Below are 22,448 nucleotides of genomic sequence, written 5' to 3'. Positions count from 1 at the left end.
CAGTGGAAGTGATGTGCGTTAGCGTCACAACCTCCATTAGGTGACGTACACCAACACCGGGCGGATCAGGAGCCTCGTATGGGAGATAGACGACAGAGACTACCAGGGGTCTCGAGTTACCTCTGTCTAGCCTGACTGTCGCCATATCACAATTACTGAAATTTTAAAGAAGCGTTAAATTATGTTCTTTTTTTTTTTTTTGGTAGAATATGTACACCTTCTTAACTTTTTGCCCGTGGAAGCGGTCAAAATCGTGTATTTTTTGTCTCTCAAACAAGTCACCTTAGAGATAGGTCAATCCTTTCAATTAAGAAGTTCCTCTCAATATCATTCGGATAGTTCCTGGGAGAACTTCCGGATGAATTTGAGGTTCCTCTTGATCAAAAGAAACTCATGACCTTAAGTGATGATGAGCCGGATTCCGGCCAAGTAACCCCAGGAATATTGCTGTGGCTCAAACGATGAGAGTGGTCGTTTTTACCCACCGAGGGGAATCTAACGAAACACCGACAACAATTAGCGACTCAAGAAACGCATCTGATGCGATATATAAACGTGCATAGAACTTACCCACACGAGGATCGCAATTAACAGATCTAAGAATCGCTGACCCAATCAAACCACCCATTGACAGTTAGTAACAGTATTTTTTTATTAAAAATTATTAAAATCACTTTTCAACTCTCAAATTAAAACACATAAAAAATCAAAAGCTGACATATGTTTTAAATACACGTAAAAATTACAACATATTTCCATGTAATAAATTTTATTAAATATGCTATGGCCACCACTGCATTTAAATAATGAAGGGTTTACATTTTTTGTGTTGTACATAGAGGTATGGAATAAATATCTATTTTGAAATGCTAGTAATAATATAACAGTAATAACTAATTATTCGATATTATTGTACTCCGTTATATTTCCATATTCGGCAAAAATCCAGCACAATTCTCAGATTTACAGAGGCATGGAGTATCTTCTTCTGAACGGGATGATGAAGTATTCTTACTTCCTTCATTGTAATGGAAAAAAAGTTCTTCTCCAGATTTTATGAAACGTTTAGAAAATATAGCTAAAAGAAATTAAAATTAACAAATGTAAATATGTATTACCAAGATCTCTACATCTAAATGAAAAAATAAGCTTGACTCGCAAGAGAGCCCTTATATGCAAAAATTCGAATAAAAGAATATAATAAAAAAGTTATACAGCGTCATTCTGGACATCAATTATCGGTGAATTTGTTCGCTCCCCAATCTGGTTTATCATCATCTATCACTAGAGTTAATGAACAATTACAAATTTAATAATCATCCATCCAACTACAGCATGTGGATTTTCTATACATTCCAATTTATTTCAACAATTTACTACTATAGAAATGAAGGTTGTTTGGGAAAGTCATAGAATCAAAAAGGGAACAACTATAGTTTAGTAAAAACGATTAGATTTTTCTGAAATTTTTCCAGAGGTAGTATTTTTACCCTAATTATGGGGATGTTTTTTTCTTGGGGGACGTACCCGGTTCTTTGACCCGGAAGTACGGGTACCCGGTTCTACGGATACGGTTAATATAAAATGGGTATCATTTTAAAGATTATAAAAAACCATTGAGTGGTAATGTGATGATATAGTCAAAAAACTGGGTTTTGGTCACCGATATTTTTGAAAAACTCCCTAAAAGTGGGTCCATTATTGTCCATCTCCATTTGAGTCTGTGCGATATGTGGCTGTATCTGTTGTGGATCAAAAGATATGGGCCTTAGAACCCTGTAAAAACAAGGAAAATCATGTAGAAAGAATCTCCTTTAAAATAGCATGGTGTTTTTTTGGGTGACCGGCCTTCGGCCGGGGATTTACGACTTTCTACTATGGACAGATACCAACACCGGCTACGCGACAGAAATATCTTCTAAATAGAATTTTTTTTAGCCGGCCTTCGGCCGGGTATTTAAGACTTTCTCCTATGGACAGATGCCAACACCGGCTACGCGACAGAATTTCCTTGTTTTTGTAGGGTTCTAAGGCCCAAAAAATCGGGGACCAAAACCCTGTTTTTACTATATCTCCAAAATGGTTTGACATAACCCCATCATATTACCACTCAATGGAAAGATATTTTTATAACCTTTTAAATTATATATTATATTAACCGGATCCGAAGAACCGGATATAACCGGGTACGCGTACCCGAACTTCCGGGTCAAATAACCGGGTACGTCCCCCAAGAAAAAAAAGAAATCCCCATAATTAGGATAAAAATACATACCTATGGAAAAAATTTCAGGAAATCTGATCCTTTTTACTAAACTAGAGTTAAGCCAAACAAACCATAATACAACAAAAAGGCAATTTCGAAATTTCCTGTAGTTACGTCCGTTTGCATTTATGGTGACGATATTGGCCTGGGCCGAAACAATTTTGCAGAAAATATCATAATTTTTATTCCAGTGTACGAAACCAAAAGGAAATGAATTGCAGCTTTGAACACACACATCGAAAGCTAATGAGATATATTTTGGATACTGCTGCTCTATAGTACCATAATTCGGATCTTACATACATTATTTACCTATTTTTGGTATTGGTGAGTCTATGCGTACGCTGAAAATCTGACAATTGGGACTGCAACTGTGATTTAAATAACGTCCAATATTGCCTTTTTTGGACGGATCTACAATTGTTATATGCCCCTTGTTGCTTTCTGTGCCATGTTGACATTTTAAATGTTCCTTCAAGCAGAGTACATAATTCATTTGACGCTTTCTATTATTATTCCGTATCCGAATAACCGCTTCATTTTTTGTTAGGAGTTCACCGGCATATTCACAAATAAATGCTCCCATAGGTATATCCCTAGTAGTTATGATACCATAAGATTGAAACTTTTTGGAAAATATTATTTTCAAATACTTCCTTGGGCCATATTGTACCAATCTGTTGTGACATCTTTCTACCTTGCAGGAACATAGGGATGAACACTCGTATATTAAATCGCTGGAATTGTCTTCTGCAATCACTAGTTCATTCGATTCCGCATCCAGCTGATACGATCCTCCGTGCGTACATAATTTGTTACATTTCTCACACGGGCATTTATTTAATAAAATTGTATTAAATAATGCTGCCAACTCTGTTGATTCTGGACATGGATTTAATAATGTTTCTTCACTTAAAACATTTTCCAATACGTACTCCACTTCGGTATTAACATGTTCATAATCGTCAACAAAATATTTGCTTTCCATTGCACTTTTCGTTATTTAGCAAGAACCATGGTGTATTCAGTAAGGTAGCCGCATAGGCGAATTCTACAACAAACAACTGTTGCAAAAATAGTTTGCAAAAACAAATCGATTCATAAGATATTTTTACACAAAGTCATTTAGAAAATGCTATTAATGTATTGCCGAACAATCTCTTCAAAATTGTGAGATTTTCATTTATAATTCTGTTTTTTTATTTATTTATTTTTTTAAATTACAAAACATTTTTGACACTTATTTATACCATCAGCTGGGCTGATGCTTCTACCTTATTAAATCTGCCTTGGCAAGAGGTTCGTTCGTTTACTCCATGGTACAATTATAAAAGGTAACAGCAAATCCCAGCTGATTTGATTCCAACGTAATACTAGTGTCAATATGAATTTGACAAATTATGTTTTTAAAAATCACCCAATAGGAAAATTGGGAACGCATACAATTTGAAATTGTCCTTTATTAAATATGCTCCCGTATTCAATTTACTCAATCTGTCTGCTGGGAAAGTTTGAGAAAGCAAATCTTTCTTCATTGAATAACTCGCAATTCCCTGCATTTTCATATGTGTTACACATATAAGTGGCAATTGTTCAATTATAGGAAAGACGTGGAAGCGATAGAAATATAAATTTGATAGATTTTCATTCATGTTTTTTAAATTTTATTTTGAGGATTCGAAAATATTTCATTTTCAAAATAAATATAATTTATTTGTTTGTTTACATTTTTCTGTCAAATGACGTTGACACTAGTATAACTTACAAAAACAAATTTCCATGTAGTTGTTGTATCGTTTGTTGTACAACAACACTTGCTGTTACCTTCTATTATTATACCATGCGTTTACTCAATAATTTGTACAAACTAGTTCCGTTCCAGAACTTTACCGGATGCCAACTTCTGATTGGCTGAGTATTGATGTTGAAGTATTGCCATCTAATTTTCAAATTATTAGGTGTGTCTGGTTACCCTAAAGTTTGTAACAATTGTTACAAATTGTTACTGGAAGTCGTCTGTTAACCCAAAAGTTCTGCAAAAGAGAGCGGTTGGAGAGAGAAATTTTGACAGTTCTTTCAGTGAGAGTTTGCAAATTCTTGCTGGAAAAATTTCTTCTTGCAATCTCTTGCAACTCTTCTTCTTCTCATACATCGACATTCAATCAGATGTTTTCTATTGTTTGTTTATTTATTTTTGTGCTTTCAATTTGAAAATAATTTTTTTTGGAATTAGCAAGACTAATTGTTTTTGGAGAAAAACTTTACAAAACGAGAAAAACGTAAGTATTAATATGTAATAGGAAAATAAAAGACTATTTCCAGCATTTTTAGAAAAATGACGGAAGAAGATCAGTGTGTCTCTGTAGCCAGTGGCAGTAAATTATTAAGCCCAAATATGGATTTGGATATGCAGAAAGGTAGTTATGATGGTTTCCAACTTATTTTTTTACATTTCTGTGTGAAAAGTAGGAATGGTACAAAATATAGCTCAAAAACTTGTTAAACTGGTTGTGTTTTCTTTCTTTTAATTCTTCATAATGGCGGACAAATTGGTTTGTTTTGACAAATCAGCTGATTAGTTGCAAGCTTCTGCAGGGATGCCGTCTGTTTACTTTTCGCATTTTTCTTGCAAAAGAGAATAAAACTACCTTACTCTCTCAGAAAGAAGTTACTGGACAATTCCTGCAGGGAAAGTAACCAGACACACCTATTTTGTACTCTGGGACCGATTTTGAAATGTTTCTCTTTTACTATATTTACTATTAAAAACTACTGGAACCCAAAAGTTCGGTAAAAGAGCGTGAATTGAAAGAGCAGATTTGAATGACAAACAGTGTTACTGGGTATTTGCAAATTCTTACAAGGAAAATTTTCCCAGTAAGAATTTTCTTGTAATATCAAATGATATTTAAACACCTGTTTTGTGAATTTTATTTTGTATCATTAAACCAAGGTGTATTAAATTAGATGGGTAAGTTCCCATTGAAGTTGTCCCCAAGATCCGGACAATCACCTCAATTATATATTTGGAAGGGCAGCTTTGGAAGCCGATTTTCGGGTAGTACGGACTTTCTTGAAAATATGTATGGTTGTTATCAGGAAATCGGCGGCAATATATGGTTGTTATCAGGAAATCGGCGGCAATATAAATATAATAGCGTTTCCGACCAGTATGGACATTTGTAAGGGCATTTATTTTCTATTTTCGATGTAATTTTTCTTTAATTGTACAACTTTTGTCAAAATTTTTTATTTGTTTTTGTTTCTTCACAACATAAACTAATTGTCAGCATGACTATTTAATTTCTATAACAACAATGTTGGTTTTTGTAAAATGTTCGTTGTTGTAGCTGATGCATACACCTTATTAAATACACCTTGCATTAAACAATAAAATGGATGAAGAAAACGTAAGTATATATTTTTAAACATCATAGGCTTGTTTGATATCACAATAATTTGTACAAATTTTTACTGAATGTTATTTGATAACTTAAAAGTTCAGTAAGCAGGGTTTTACACTTATTGGGATTGGTGATGAGAGTTTTTCTCTCTCTCTCATTGATAAATTGAGAGTAATTAGAGTTGCGCTATTTTTAATTTTGTAACAAGCATACTTTTTGTTCACAAAAGGTACGATTTTTTATTCGTGAATACATTTACGCATAAATTACAACATATAGGGGAGAAGGGGGCACCTTTGAACGTGGGCCAGCTTTTTCAGTTGTCGAAAAAATTTACATGAGTGACATGGTATAATAATAGAAGGTAACAGCAAGTGTTGTTGTACAACAATCGATACAACAAGCACATGGAAATTTGTTTTTGTAAATTATGCTAGTGTCAACGTCATTTGACAGCAAAATGTAAACAAACAAATTATATTTATTTTGAAAATTAAATATGTTCGAATTATCAAAATACAATTTGAAAAACATGAATGAAAATCTATCAAATTTATATTTCTATCGCTTCCACATCTTTCCTATAATTGAGCTTTTACCACTTATATGTGTAACACATATGAAAATGCAGGGAATTGCGAGTTTTTCAATGAAGAAAGATTTGCTTCCTCAAACTTTCCCAGCAGGCAGATTGAGTAAATTGAATACGGGAGCATATTTAATAAAGAACAATTTCATATTGCATGCGTTTCGAATTTTACTGTTGGGTGATTTTTAAAAACATAATTTGTGAAATTCATATTGACATTACGTTGGTATCAAATAAGCTGGGATTTGCTGTTACATTTTATAATTGTACCATGCATGAGTGACTATGTTTTCGCACTGCAATTGTAAACTTTTAATTTTTTGGTTGTAAGGGCACAGGAAGAATTCAGTGATACTTTTCTTTCGTTAACCCTTTGTGGCCCAATGTTGCCCACAGGCAACAAAATGTTTTAGATCTAATATTTAATATACTGCTAGTAGATATATATTCTTTAGATTGCATACGTCAAGGCCTGATTATGGACGACACATATCACAAGAAAAATCTAAAAAATTCAAATTTTTGGTAAAGTTATGAGCTTTTAAATATGAAGAAGAGGTTAAAAATGTGTACAGTACTAATTTGTGTATATAGTCCAAATTATTTAAATCGCTTCGTATTTGAAATATACGAACTCTACCGTCAGAATTATTTTTGATTCTTGTAAAACAGAATATAGAGAATAATTTAAAAATATTTTTTCGTCGATTTTGCATTTGGGTTTCTTGATATTGGGCTTTTATTTTTCAGAAAGAATGTACTGTATCTCCCGAATGCAAGGATGTAGCGATGTTAAAATTTGTCCATATCCTATCTAGGATAGTTGCATTCAATCTGTCAACAGAAAATTGTTCTATGATTACGGAAAAAAAATTCGGGGCTCAAAGGGTTAAACACTTTTTTTTAATTCCAACATTCATTTCGAACATAACTAATGTATTTTCTTTCATATATATTTCCTAAAAATTAAATTATTATAAATTTCCGTAAAATACCACAGGTGGGGCACATTTGAACATACCCAGTAAACTCCAGTAAAAAACGGAGTTTTTAACTTTTGGCTTCGATTTCTCAAAAATTTCAAATGGGCTAATAAGATTACAAAATTAGCTGTATTTTTCACAATACGTTTTCTTTTTAAGTCATTTTATGTTTTAATAAATTTTTATCAGAATTTTTATTTAATTTTCGAATTATTAAGCATTATTAAGTAAATGCATTTCTGATATATATGAATACAATACATATATATTTAAACATAAACACTGTAAAAACCCATGCCGTTCAAAAATACCAAGCTTTGTTCAAAGGTGCCCCCTGGGTGGGGGGGGCAGTTTTTAACACTTTGACTTCGTCCATTAAAACAGTAATAAAATATGTATATCAAACTTAAAGTATGTCATATATATATTTATTTTAAAGATTATATATGTACCTATTAGTTAAAACTTATAAGAAATCCAAAATTATAAAATAAAAAAATTTATGGGGCTTAAAAGAAAAAAGTGTTCAAAGGTGCCCGATCTCCCTTATTATTTATGCAAATAACTGGTATAAATATTGGCCAATATTTCTAGATAATTATGATTTATTATCATTTGAAGTAAAATTTTAGGTACCTTTTCGTACATTTTTGTTGCTACCTGTGGCAATGGTTTTTTTTTTGTACTTCATAACATTGTCAAGTATTTTGGTGGAGACACATATGTGTTCATTCACCTGGACTGGTTATTGAATACTTGAAAAATGTTAAGTACTCATTTATTTGCTATCATTTCACAATACATGAATACATAAAGTATGGCAAAAAAAGAATAACTGAATCAAAACAAAAGTAATGAAATGAGTAAAATTTTGAAATAAGTGAAATCATAATTCTAAATTACAAGCGTTTATGAAATGAATTAGTTCTTCTAAATGGTGACGGTTATTCGATTTGAGCAAATCAGGTAAGTTGTTGAATATTTTGAAAAAGTTATAATTCTGCCTTTGGGTCTCATATTTTTTGCAGTGGAAAATTAGATGTTTTTCGTCTTCGATGACTTCACATAAATCGCAGAGATTGGTGTGCATAATGCCAATTCTATGAAGATATTTCTTACTGTAAGTATGTCCACAATAGAGCCGATTGATGATTTTGATATTTTCAGGTTTTAGACTTGACGTTTTGTACCATGGTAATTTCGACGGTTCTGGGAAGAATTGGGAGAAGTATGTGCCTTTGAACTGTGATATATCTTTATAATGATCTTAAAATTCCATCCATAGGTTTGAATCAATTCTTTGGTATGCATCTGTTGCCGAAAGAGAGAGAGAGGAATGATACTTCCACAATCTGCTGCGTATTTGGCATAGTAGTCAGCTGTTTCATTAGGAGAAATGCCTACGTGGGACGGTGTCCATACAAAGGTCACTTTGGTGATGTTCGATTGCAAGACTTTGCGAATGATGCTGTACACGGTATAGTTGTTTGATGAATTATTTCTGAGAAGAAGACAGGCATTTTTGCTGTCGGTGAGAATAGCTGCAGTGCTTATTTCTTCCTCTATTATGATATCAGTCGCTTTCTCAATAGCATGTAGTTCACCAGTTAACGATGTCACTTTTTCTGGGATTCTGAATAGAAAAACATGATTGGACGAAATATTACATACTGCGCAGCCAGTGTTGTTAATATTGACAGAGGCATCTGTGGCCCATATCGATGTTCCTTCTGACTTAAAATCTGCCAGCATTTTGTTATAAAATGCTTTTAAGCATTCCCCAGCGATGTTGCTCTTTGTGTTGAAAAGATTGTTTAATTTAAAATAAATTTTTCCTGATGAATCCAATTTGTAACCAATTTGCAAATTATCAAAAATATTCTGGAACTTTGTATAAACATAACCAATGCTTGTTTTAATGGATGGATTTTGGGTAAAATATTCAAACAGAGAAAAGTTATAAATTTTTAGTCGGATTAATTCTTTGGATGCTAACAGTTGAGCTCTTAAATCCGTCGGTAGAATACCAGCAAGGGCACATACGACATGATTTGGTGTGGAAGGTGCAAGAGCGAGATTTCTTCTTAAAATTTGATTTTGAAATGAAGTTATTTTTTTATTGATGTAAGTCGGTCTATGTGCCATGGAAGATATGGCATATTCGGTTTTGGAAAATAATAATGATGTAGATAGAATTACTGCTTTTGCAGGGTGAATTCCATGTTTCGGTCCAGTTATCATTTTTAGAGCATTAAGGGTATTTTTGCTCGAGGACATAACATCTTCGTAGTGTTCCTTCAGAGAGAGACTGTTTTTTATATTTCTGCCTAGAAATTTTATAGATTTTACCACTTTGACGGGGTTTCCATTAAACATTATAAGAGGATTTTTCCTACATCCTTTGGCAACATACATGACTGATGTCTTTTCAACGTTTATTTCTAGATTTAACTTTTGTAATAATGTTACAAAAGAAGAGGCTTTCCGCTGTAGTATTTGATTAGCACTTTCGAAGTCGTCTGCATACTGAAACACCTGTGTATTCTCATCAGACAATCCGTGAAGCCCTAAAGTGTATAGGTTAAAAAGAGTAGGGCTTAAACAGCTCCCCTGTGGAATTCCATTATAAATATACTTAGTAGAATTTCCCATATGTAGTGATATTTTACATAAAAAGTTGGAGATCCAAAGTGTAATTTGTTCAGCTATATTGATTTGTTCTAGAATTATGCGAAGGCAATTAACATCTACCGATTCGTATGCTCTTGAAACATCCAGAGAATTAACACTTTTTTATTATTTTCTTTTTGTAAATTGATAGTATGTAGAATATCATTAATACATGTTGATGTAGATACGTGTTTCCTGTAAGCATACGATCTCGCAGGAAGAATATCATTTTCATCCAGAAAATTATTTAAACGTTGTTTTACCATCAGGTTGATTATTTTAGCCAAAACGGAAATTAGACCTATGGGTCTAAAATTTGTGGGAATGTCAAGATTTTTACCTTTCTTTGTTGTGGGAATAATTTTTATTTTCCTCCATTCCTCTAGGAAATCACAATTAATCCATAACTTGTTAAATTATGCTAAAAGGTTTCGTTTACTCTCGGGAGAGAAGTTGTTTACCATTTCGTACGTTATACCATCCAGGCCAGCTACAGATGGTTTTTTCTTCTGTTCTAGTACGTATTCTAATTCTTCCATTGAGAAATCCGCAGAGTGTTTATTGAAAGTCGATTTGGTTAGGATAATATTGTTATTCGGAACTTGGTCGCAAATGTGCTGCAGAAACATATCATTATTGTCGGCACACCACATAGAATTATTTTGAGGTTCAAAAAATGATTTACAACCTTTCACATATCTGAAGAGTGATTTAAAGTTTGTTAACTGGTTTAACTTCTCTAAGTTAGTAGCTTTAGCCTCTCTTTTTGCTATCCTAACTGCTTTCTTAAAGTTTTTTATGGCTTCAATTGCAACTGCTGCATTTTCAGAACTTTTGTAGCTTTCGAACTTTTTTCTGCTGCATCTTTTAGTCTCCTGCATTTTTCAACATTTTCATTCCACCAAGAATTCAGTTTTGTGTTTGGACCAATTACAAACTAGATTTTTTTAATAAGTCGGTTAACTTCTGCTTGAATTATTTGTATATCTGGTTCGATTCTAGTTTTGGAAATATTTTTGAGAAGATGTTTATTCGCAAGAAATTGTTGTTGTCTTGGTTTTGTATCAGATATATTTATTAAAATTGGTTTATGATGGCTACCACCAATAGTCATGTCTTTCACATTCCATACCAAGGACTGATTAAAATTGGTGAAGGTGAGATCCAATACCGAGCCAACAGAGTCGTCAAAAAGATTTTTCTTAAAAGTTGCAGAACCATCATTTATGCAACGAAACGCAGAGCAGTCCATCATGGTTTTAACAGTTGAGCCTCTTACTGTGTCAAACACGTCTCCATATGCTTTGGATCTGACGTTAAAGTCACCAGCTATTATCACATTGGGTTTATTTTCCAAAAAAGTTAGCAATTTATGAAGTTCGTTTTTTAAGACACTCGATTTGATCGAGTGAGGAAAATAGACAAACACGAATATGATATATTTTGATAAATTCATTGACTCACAGATCAAAATGTCTAAGTTTGTGTTATAGGGTATTTTTTTCATGTGAATGTTGTTTCTGTGAAGGATTGCAACGCCACCATAGTTATCACTCCTCTTTTTGGGTATTAACTTGAAGTTTCTGACATATGAACTGGTTGAATTTTCATCAACATTGAAGATTTCACTCAAGATGCAAATATCGATTGATAATTTGTTTAAATAAATTTCAATATATGACTTGTTTTTGTTTAAGCTCTGAATGTTATATTGTAGGATTCTCATATTCGTTATTGCAATTTGTGATACTGTTTTCATGTGATGATGCTTTTATCGCATTGGAGAACTGATTTAATATGTTAAGACCTTCGGCACAGTTTGCAATAGAAAGTACCAACGCCATTTCTTTTGTGAAGAAAGAATTTTCTCATATTGAGATACTTTGCCAAAATTGTCAAATTCGAAAGTTGGCCTTGAAGGGGAGAGCGTTTCTGGTTCAGCCGTTATTAATGACCTTGTAGGTGCTGTAGCCAACTTGTTATATTTAGTCTTGGTTAATCTGCGATTGAATTCTTCATTAAGAGACCTAGTGGGAGGTTTGCTCTTGTTAGTAATAAATGGGAATTGATTTTCATATTTTGGATCATTAAAGATTGCATAATAATTCGACGATTTTTTTGGCAAACACTCTTGCCTAGACAGGTTGGATATTGCCATAGCTTCACTTACATTTCTTTCAAACTCATATCTGGGACATATCTTAGAATCCATTGCCGTGTGACCATTTTGCTTGCAAAGAGTGCACTTACGCAGTGTACAGGGTGATAAACATTTTGTTGTACTAAGACAAGTGTCACATTTTTGTTCTTTACAAAAATTAGGGCAATTAAAAACTTTATCACATTCCAAACATCTTTTAAGAGACCTACAACGAATGGCTATGTGTCCTAAATTTCCACAGTTTTTACATAGGCGCTGAGATTGAAGTGTCACATTTTTGTTCTTTACAAAAATTAGGGCAATTAAAAACTTTATCACATTCCAAACATCTTTTAAGAGACCTACAACGAATGGCTATGTGTCCTAAATTTCCACAGTTTTTACATAGGCGCTGAGATTGAACATAAAGTTTGGCTTCTATCAGGCAATTAAACATTTTTATTTCTTTGACTAAAAAGTCAGCCACAATTCCAACTTTGATGGTTTGTGATGGTGCATAAGAACCCTGTTCAGTTTTGTAATTGAACCGGTAGACCGATACAGCCTTAAAATCGTTGTCGCTGTTGTTAATTTGTTCTGCAATCATTTGGCCAGTAAACTCAACAGGCACAGATGTTTTCCAATTCTATTCCCAAGTTACCAATGAGAGAGAGAAAAACTCTCATAACCAATCCCAATCACCAACAGTGTAAAACCCTGCTACATCTTCTTGATGGCATACCTGTTGGCTAGATTATGGCAATGCGGACTTTGTGGGTATTGGAAATTTGTTGGTTAATTTTGATTTTTTTTCCTCTGTAACTTACTAGTAATGTACACGACCAACTAGCATTGTTTGAAATTTGTATCTAAGTCATTTGACTGGCTAATACCGTAGGCGGACGATGCACTATAGGTAATTTGGGCAGAAAATAAAATTTGGGTGGAAAATAAAATCTTTTTTGATGTCATTAAAAACAAAACATGACAAAATTTATGAATCTGTAAGATTTTTTGCGTAGAAGTGTCTTAAAAGCGGTGAAAATCGTGGCCAAACTTTAAACTTTGATAATAAAATTAAAGAAATAAAAAAATTAAAAAATCAAGGTGTATTTTAAAACGTTTAAAACCGCTAAATTCAAAGCATAAACATAAAAATTAAACATGGAGAGTATTAACGGTGGTGTGTGCTGTTTATTTAATATATACAGCCTTATTCTGAATATTCGTTTGGAGATATCTCGCATGTAAAAAAATTCGCTTTCACATTCTCGCCTTATTCTGAATGCATAGGGAGACGCAAGGTAGATATACAAGGTAGCCGCATCGGCGAATTTCTACAACAAACATCGGTTGTTGTATTTTGATATGTCAAAAATATTTTGCCAGAACAAGCAGATTGAAAAGATTTTTTTACACAAATTCTTGTAGAAAATGTTAATAACAGTTTTTCCAAACAAGCTCTTCGAAGTTCGGAGATTTTCATTTATAATTTGGTTTTTAATTTTTTGGTTCAACATTACAATAACATTTTTGACATTTATTTGCACCAACAGCTGGGCCGATGCGGCTACCTTATTAAATATACCTTGGGGAGACGCAAAAAATGTGAGATGCGGATTCGAGTTTTCGAAAATGGTGGTTGAAAAAAAGATTTGTGTTGCCATATTGCAATTTAAGTTGTAACGTGTGTGGCCATATTGTAATTTAAGTTGCAATCTGTGTTGCCCCATTGTAATTTAATTGTGTAATATTTTATTTATTTATTTTTTATTAAAAATGTTTACTTTTTATTGTTATTTAAACTTTATAACAATACAAATGTGAAGTATCAATAATTCGCTGTATAATAGCTTTGTAATTAAAAGAAAATAAATTAAAGTTTAAAAATATGACAATCTACAATATGGCATGTGAAGCAGCTGTTCATTGTTTTGATGCAATTTGGTGCAACAACTACAACAGAGAATACAACAACGAATAATGGAAAGAAATCTGCGATTGAATTAATTAATTCAGTTTATTTCACTACATAATTGTGTGCCTTTTTATTTAATTTCTATATTTATTTCTCGAGATTCTTAAAGTGGTCTGTTATGTTATGATTTGTTCCTACTCCTTTATTTCTTCCATCAAATCATGCACACGATAATTTTGAAAAAAAATATTTTTTGTTCTTTCATATTTTTTTTAAGTTCTTCACTGTTAAGCGGCTCATCAGGCAAATTTGGGTTTTCCATAATTTTTAAATTTTTTTTCTTGAGAGACAGATCCTCACCCAAAATGTCTGTATTTCGCCTCCAAAATGCATCAAACTCGACTTAAATATTCCTTATTACCATCATACATTCCTTGGCAATACTTGGTTCAGCATGCATCGTTATCAATAGGATTTCCAATGGCATTTTATTGGTTGTTTTCCAGTTAAAAATTAGCTTACTATAATTTATAATATTCTAAATCGTCATAGATTAAGTATTGTGTAGATATTTTTCATAAAATTAGTTATTACTTATGTTTTTGTAGTCAACTCCCTTTAAATTTATTAGCGAAAAATTTCGCACAAAATTTCATCTCATTCTCCTACTCCCTGTAATTCAGAATACCTAATTTTTCCCCAAAGCGGATTTTTTCGCTTTCGAACTTCATTCAGAATAAGGCGAAAGCGAGAATGCGAAAAAATTCACAGGAAAATGTTGTTCAGAATAAGCCGAAGGGGAAGAGCGAGTAAATTCACATGGAATTGACATCCAGAATAAGGCTGATAATATTTGTTAATACGTTTGTGTAGCGATTCAAAATTTACATAGTTGACTATAATAAAAGAAATGTGTATATTTTTTACACATAAGTCATTTTTGATAGACTTTTACTAAAATGTTTAAATTTGTCTGATCTTTTGACAACTGAAATATATAAATGAAAGCCTTCTAAATTGATTCCAATAGGTCTCAAATTACGATTTTTTGCGTCTTTCAAGATATACCAGTTTTTTTGTAGAGAACTTCAGAATAAAAAACAATAAAATTTTCGATATTTGGTTTGATGAAAGACACAAAAGCAAAGAAACATATTGTTGCTCACAACGTCCCCGCAAGTAAAATTGCCAATAACAACAATATGGACGAAAAATACATCAAATTAAAATAGGAAATTAGGTTATTTTGCATGCATTTGTCAAGATGCACCAAATGACATAGGAAGATAGAACTTTTCCGCGAAAAAAACGAATACACACGAATTTTGATTACAAAATAAATAACGTGACTCTTAAACCGCAAATAGGTTGTCGAAGGAATGATCATGAGAAAAAAATCTAAATAGTGGAGAACAGGAAATGGCGGGCTTAAGTTCCATGAAAAATTTATTTTTTTTTACTTTTTTCAGGATTTATTAAAAAATAAAAAATGTGGCATATGAAAACATTTTGTTCAGTATATCACGTGTTTACTATAATCCTGATCGGCTGTAGTAAGCATGGTTTTATCTCACTTTTACATATTAATGCCCTTAAGGAATATAAATGGGTACTGTATTAATCGTTATTAATGCATTCTGCAAAAACATACGACATTGTAATAATTATTCAACCGTTTGATGTGTATAAAACAACTAATGAAAATATCTGGGAAAGACTTAGCTTTGTTCGTTATATGTGTAGTTGCTTATAACCGTTGTTCGTTATATCCGATTTTTACTGTGGAAATCTGCGTTTTCTCTTTCTTGTACATATATATCATTTAAAAATTCAAAAAAATCGTTTAAAACCGCTGTTTTTAATTTTTGCCTCAAAAACAGGGCAAATTACCTATAGTGCGATGGTGTTAATTTGAATTAACTTTTTACCCAGATAGACGACAGGTTCTGCAATTTCGAAAAAATATTAATTTTATCCAATATTTTTATAATGTCATATACGGTAAAAAGCGGGAATAACAAATATTCTGTTTGGAAAAGCAACAAACATATTGAAATGCATCTAAAATTAGCTTTTTTATACAAACACATACATAAAACAAACAAACATAAAAAATTGACAACAAACAATTGATTTTCGACAGCATTGCCATATTGAAATTGGTAAATTCAATTGCCTCTGTAGTGCTTCTAATACCATAGACAGATTTACGAAACAGTTTTTTTGTTTCAAAACATTTGTTTGTCGCAATAAACTTAACTTGTTTTGATATTTTTCGGGATTTACATCTTAGAAAATATATATCTTTAGAATATATATATATATATATATATATATGACATAAAACAGTTCCAAATAGCAAAACATAGCAAAACAGTTCCAAATTTAAAAAAAGGTTGAAATTTGCATTATTTGTTATTTTCATAAACATAAACAAATTTGACAAGAAACAATTAATTTTGACTGCATTGCCATATTGAAATTGCCTGATTCAGTATAAATTCAGTTTGAATTTGTGCATTAACAAGACATAGAAATGATGATAATGTACAAGTTAATTTGAATTAAGGCTGTTAAATTAAGACTGTCGTCTGTCCAACGGGCATAAATCTGAATCTAATATTTGTCTTACAGTACTTTTCGCTTATAATCCATTACGCTCAAAGGCCAAAAACGGATATAAGCGAAAACAGTACTATTTACTGACAAGTTTTTCCAATTTCATACAAATTATTTGTTCTTAAGTCCACTTCGCATATAGTCTATTTTCGTTTAAAGGTCACATTTTCTGTGCATTCAAAACTAATATTGCACAGTAAAGAAATTCATATAGTCCGCTCTGTTTTTATATATTTTAAACTGGCGTGGCAATTAGATTTCTGGCAACTTCTATGAATGTAAAAAAAAATTAAATTCGTAGAAGTTGCAAAATTGGGTAAAGGTTTTATATTTTGTGTGGAGAAAAAATTTAATTATTAAAAGACTATAAAAATGGAATGGATGTAGACAACTGGGCGCCAAATACAAAATGCATAAATCAACTGCTTATAAAATAGTAAAAATAGTTGTAAAATTAAAAAGGCTTCAAATTTGTGTAATCTAAAACATTGCGTCACAGAAAAGGTGCTTCATAGATGGTTTAATGAAATGCGTGGTCAGAAACAATGGTGACTGGCCTGTTGAAGAATGTCATAATAATTTCCATGATGAAGAATACACTATATATATATATGAATTTGTTTTTATTAAACTTTAATTTTATTTAAAAGAAAAGTACATACGTTGTGTATAGTCCATAACGTGTTATATCAGGATTCGTAAAGTCCAATAAAGGGCTTAAAACGAAATTCGGATATAGTCCTAATTCGCTTATAGTCCACAAAAATTGTGCAACTATAGTTGTGGACTATAAACGAAAACTACTGTAGTTACTTTGCTGTTAGTATTGTTAGCGAAATAAGACTTCACTCCCAATAGATTATATACAGCTTCTTCCGTTAAGGGGTTGTTCCTTTTTTGGACCGCCTCCTGTTCCCTTTTTATATATAGTTGTGGACATAATTTTGTCTTATGTATTTTTGTCCTCCCAAAATGGCAGAATGACAAATCAAATTCGAATTTAATTTATTGACCCTTATTTTATGACAAATCAAATTGGCATTAATATTAGGTTGGGGAAAGAAATCCATTATTTATTTATTTATTTATTTATTTTTTTTTTTTGTAAATGGTTTGAAACAGTTTTATGGTAGATTTTTACGCCGGTCAACTTCGGACATTTCTCCGATTTTATCGACATTTTCGACGAACGGCCCACCTGTGCAAGGTGCATCTTTAACATCAAAAATTCCTGAACGGAATCTACGAAATTGCACATAATTGACTGTTACAGTATCGGAACCATAACACCATTCACATTTTTTGCCGCTTGGCTTGCATTTTCGCCTTTGTCAAAGAAAAACTGTAAAATGTACCGAATTTTCTCCTTGTTGTAACTTACAACTGAATGCACCAAATAAAAAACAGAAAACTATTTTTTACAACGAAATGTCTGAAATAATTTGATCGATACTTTACGAGAAATCTATCAGTATAATGGATTTCTTTTTCCCCAACCAAATGTATCCAAATCTTTTGCCATTCGGCAAAAAAAAAACAAGGAGTTGAGCTCATCTTCAGGTTTTCTCCGCTTTTACACCCTTTCAAACAGTTGCAAAAAGTGAGTTGTAACAAATTAAAAGAAAATTCCTTACGGAGTTGATATTCATGATTGGCTTGTTTATCTAATCTTAGATAAAAACTCTTTAACCCCTTGACGTATTTCCACGAGTCTGACTCGTGGTACAATTTTTGTGCCAAACATGATTAACACAAGTCAGACTCGTGGTCAGTTTTTTATTTAGAAAAATTAAATTGGGCATTTCAATTTTTTAATTTTTATTATTTTTTCGATTCTAATAATAATAAAATACAACAACATCAAAAATAAATAGTTTGATTACACGCATTCACATTTCTTTCGTTTTGTAAACATCGAAACTGGTTTGTCTTGTGCAAATTGTGTGTGAACAGTTGGACACGAATTTCTTTGCGCTAACTGATACGTCAAGGGGTTAAAATATGATACAGGGATACGAATGTTATCCAATTTTTGTTATAAATTCGATATAACATTGAAAATGTTCGTTTTGAATTTTGGTATGCTTTATTAACAAAATACGAAAGCATCTTTTCTTCATGTTTTAGATGGTGTATTATTTATTTTTAGTTGTATTATATATTTATTTTTAGTTGTAGTATATAAATGAGTCTTACAAACTACAAATATGTTTTACTAAAAATGTGATATACAAACTTTATATCTTAAATAATTTTTGATAATGCTTTTGCTCGACGATCTGTATTTTGGAACAGAGCCCTAATTAAATGACGCAATTCTTCAGCTTTGTAATTAGCAGTCAAAATTCCAGCCCCATCACACCATTGGTCCGTAATTTCTTGCAAAGAAGCATTTAGAATCATTTGCAATTGTTGTATTTTCATCCAAGAAGGTACCTGGAAGGCTTCTTGTTTCTCCTAAAAAAATATGTATCTAAATTAGAGTACATTCCAAACATTGTTCTTAAATATAATTTGGGTTAAGAATTACAAGAAAATAAAGATCATAGATATGTAGCTAATTTATATAATCGAACACAACATCTATGGTGTATAGGACAACAGTCATACATTACATATGAGTAGATCAACAAAGTCTTAGCTGTGTGATATAGACTTATACTGGGGCCAAATCACCGCAGTCGTTATCGAATTGTTGTTGTAATCGAAGTTGTACACGATAGCTAGTCAATAAGTATGTCGACTTTTGCGCGGAAAAAAATGTAAGCAAAAAGGTGCAAGAAGTTGGTGAAATTGTATTATTTATTTTGGCATAATACATTTAAGAACATATATTACTTGCATTTAGGGACACTGATAAAAAAAGGAACATTCAGTAGAAGCTTAAAAAAAAATGCAACAAACTAAATGCACAGCAGAAAGAAGATGTCGAAATGTGCCCAGACAAATTTATTTTTTCAACAACATATTTAAAGATTCTTTTGACAGACGAAAACGTCTTTAAAGTCTATGGATGTTAAAAATACTACTAGTTAAATCACTCCATAATAGAATGTGTAATATATTTGTACACATATATTTTAAAACCCAAAGACGAAACTATAGGAAACAGAACTCGATGACTCGAATGTTAATTAAAACACTTTTCCCTTCTACTACTATATATGCTTAAGTATTTTATATCATGTACAACTTCCACGATTTGTTAAACTGGAATACAATATTCAATATCAATTTTGAAAGTCCTAGGTATCGGCTAAGGAATAACAGTTCCTAATTAGTAGCAAAAAAAAAAAAAAAATTCCAAACTGCCTTCCTAAAATAGGCCTGGCTATGGCTAAATCAACCTATCATTTAATAGAATTTAAAATACACACTACCTTTAGGAGGAGGGTATAATCATATAAATATGCATACCTTAAATAAATCTGGTACTTTTGTTAAAATTACACCAATTAGTTCGCTCAGTTCACTCGCCACTGTAGCCGATATGTCTTCTAGGCACAGAATTCTACGGATGATATCTTGAAAGAAATCATTAAGAATGAATGAAAATGTTTTGTTGTATATGGATTCTGGTAGTACATTCAACCAGACATTTTTCAATAGTTCCATTTGTCGCAAACATTGGCGAATCAGTTTTAATGGCGTAGATCCAATTGAATGAGTATCGGAAACGTCTGAAAATAATTTGGAAGAATAAATCATTTCTCTAATTTCGTTGATAGCCGACTTACCTAAATTTTTCATTATTTCAAGGATGATTTTTTGTTGTTTTTCCTCTTGTGCTTTGAATATACGCAAACCTGTTGCTTGCAATGTTTTTACAAGTACAGAATGAGTCGGAATTCCCATGTCTGAATTTTTACCAACCCAGTGCGCCAAAAACATGCAATTGTTGTAGAAAAGTACTGACTGCTGTGGTATACTTTCCAATAATTTATCGTGAATTTTTGGGACCTCACAACAATACATGTTAAGTATTGTTGATATTACGGGTAGAAAAATGTTCAATTCATTATAACACGAATTAATGTCCGGAGAATTAGTTGTCTGCCTCATTATACGCTCCATTAATTTAGTCAATTCCTATATATAAAAAGTGTTAAATGATAATCGACGCATTGTTTGCATTTATTAATATATATAACATACCAAAGTACTTTTAGATATCATACATTGAGGAAACAAAAATTTATTGCTTTTCACTTCGTCCGATGTATTTCCTTCACAAACAACCATCATATCTTGCAAGTCTTTTTGCATAATACTTTTGGCGCTTTCAATTATTTTCACAGAAAATCTCTCCTGGAATAGGAAATTAAACTTTTCAGCAAAATTTGAAAGATCTTTATCAGTATTGGCTTCCAAAAATGATATATCTTTCAGCATTTGTTCAAATTGTTTGAGATCTTCAAGAAGAGTTGACTCTTGGAACTCGTCCATTGTCTCCGGAATCGAATGCATCAAACATTCTTCGATCAAAAGTTTTATAAATCTTTCTTTTATATGGTTTCCAATTACGCCAAATACGGTTTTATCGCTCGAAACATTGATGTTTATGTTAGATAAACACTCAAAAAGTGATTTAACATGCATAAATACTTGTTTGTAAGATGGACGCAGACACTTGTTTGCTTCCTTAATGGAATACGACATATTTATTTGAAAGTAATCCTCCTTATCGATGCAATATTCAACGGAAACAGGTCTGGTTATTATTGGTAATAAGCAGTTCTCCAAAAGAAAATCGCACAACTTCATGGGGTTGTAACGAGCCTACAAAAAAAGATATTTTAAATATATCTATTGCATTTATTTAACAGATGTACATACTTCAAAAAGTGCCAAAACGGTATCTTGCAACTGCGAAATATCCTTGGAAACTTGTAAGTTGACGCTTTTAGCAGATGGAAATGTTTTTTCGGAAAACTGCACCAAGCTTTCAAATCTTGCCTGCAAGTTCTGTTGCAGAATGTTAGACTGAATATGATATCGCACTTTAATTGTGTCATAGCATTCACACTTTTGAAATAACACGTCCACATCGGACGAAGTGTCGCTGCATATTAAACACTTAAGTTTTCCTAACAAATTCAAAGCGCGCAGATATTCCTTTGTTGCGTTCGATTCTTCCAAACATTGGAAAATGTCATCTATTTTAAGTATACGATGCGAAAGTTTAAGGCCCAGTGTAACTTCTCGTAACTCTTCCAGGCATTGGCTTAGTTCAATATTGGCGCTGTTTAGCGCCAATCGGGCGTCACTTCCAACGTTTTTTAGTAAATGTTCGGTTTCACGGAGCAGGGATTCGCCTTCTTCTATATACACGTCAGAAGCGGTATGGTTTGGTATAAAATCGACATAGTTATCTTCTATATGTTTCCGAATACGATCCTGGAATCGCCTTATTTGTTCCAGAATACGTACAATACTAGTTTTTGTATTCTCTGCGGTAGAAAAACCATTTAAATCTTCCTTACTAAGATCCCCAACAGTAGTGACCATTTTGACGCGTATCCAAAGCGCAAATTTGCGAACTAAAACTGAAAATGTCTGTCTGAATTTTATTACACGATAACAGTGTTACCGTTGGGAATTTTAAAAAAGTTGCACAAAAAGTCGTTCCCTTGAAAAAAGTCGCACAGAAAAGTAAAATTGTCAATTAAACTGTTCCTAGAATATGTCAGATACCCTTGGACCTCAAAAACGAAGTAGACGAATCAGAATAAGTTTGAATTTACAAATAAAAAAGAAAATAAAGAAAATATAACTTAACATACGCAGTAAAGAAAAGTCGCACAAAGCTTAAAAAGTTGCAAACTGAGTTACAGAGCATCAAAAAGGTTGCAAATTGCG

The 22,448-nt window shown here is 32.2% G+C and overlaps 2 protein-coding genes across 2 annotated transcripts; both read right to left on the bottom strand.

The window, feature by feature from the left end:
* Nucleotides 1-2,570: 2,570 nt before the first annotated feature.
* Nucleotides 2,571-3,254, bottom strand: LOC133325048 (histone-lysine N-methyltransferase SETMAR). The gene has a single exon (XM_061533876.1). The coding sequence runs from the start codon at nucleotides 3,252-3,254 to the stop codon at nucleotides 2,571-2,573; it is 684 nt and encodes a 227-aa protein (XP_061389860.1).
* Nucleotides 3,255-18,833: 15,579 nt separating this feature from the next.
* Nucleotides 18,834-22,097, bottom strand: LOC133325047 (centromere/kinetochore protein zw10). The gene is made up of 5 exons (XM_061533875.1): nucleotides 21,426-22,097; nucleotides 20,745-21,368; nucleotides 20,327-20,678; nucleotides 20,007-20,269; nucleotides 18,834-19,046 (listed from the first exon to the last, which is right to left on the bottom strand). Exons 1-5 carry the CDS (start codon nucleotides 22,095-22,097, stop codon nucleotides 18,834-18,836), a joined length of 2,124 nt encoding a protein of 707 aa, XP_061389859.1.
* Between the last annotated feature and the right edge of the window lie 351 nt (nucleotides 22,098-22,448).

The sequence above is a fragment of the Musca vetustissima genome, unplaced genomic scaffold, assembly GCF_032173495.1.
Source record: "Musca vetustissima isolate MV318-11 ecotype Yass unplaced genomic scaffold, APGP_CSIRO_Mvet_v1 utg38984, whole genome shotgun sequence".
In the NCBI taxonomy this organism is placed as follows: Eukaryota; Metazoa; Arthropoda; class Insecta; order Diptera; family Muscidae; genus Musca; species Musca vetustissima.
Note: the sequence above shows the minus strand (reverse complement) of the source record. Positions and strands in the feature narration are given on the sequence as shown.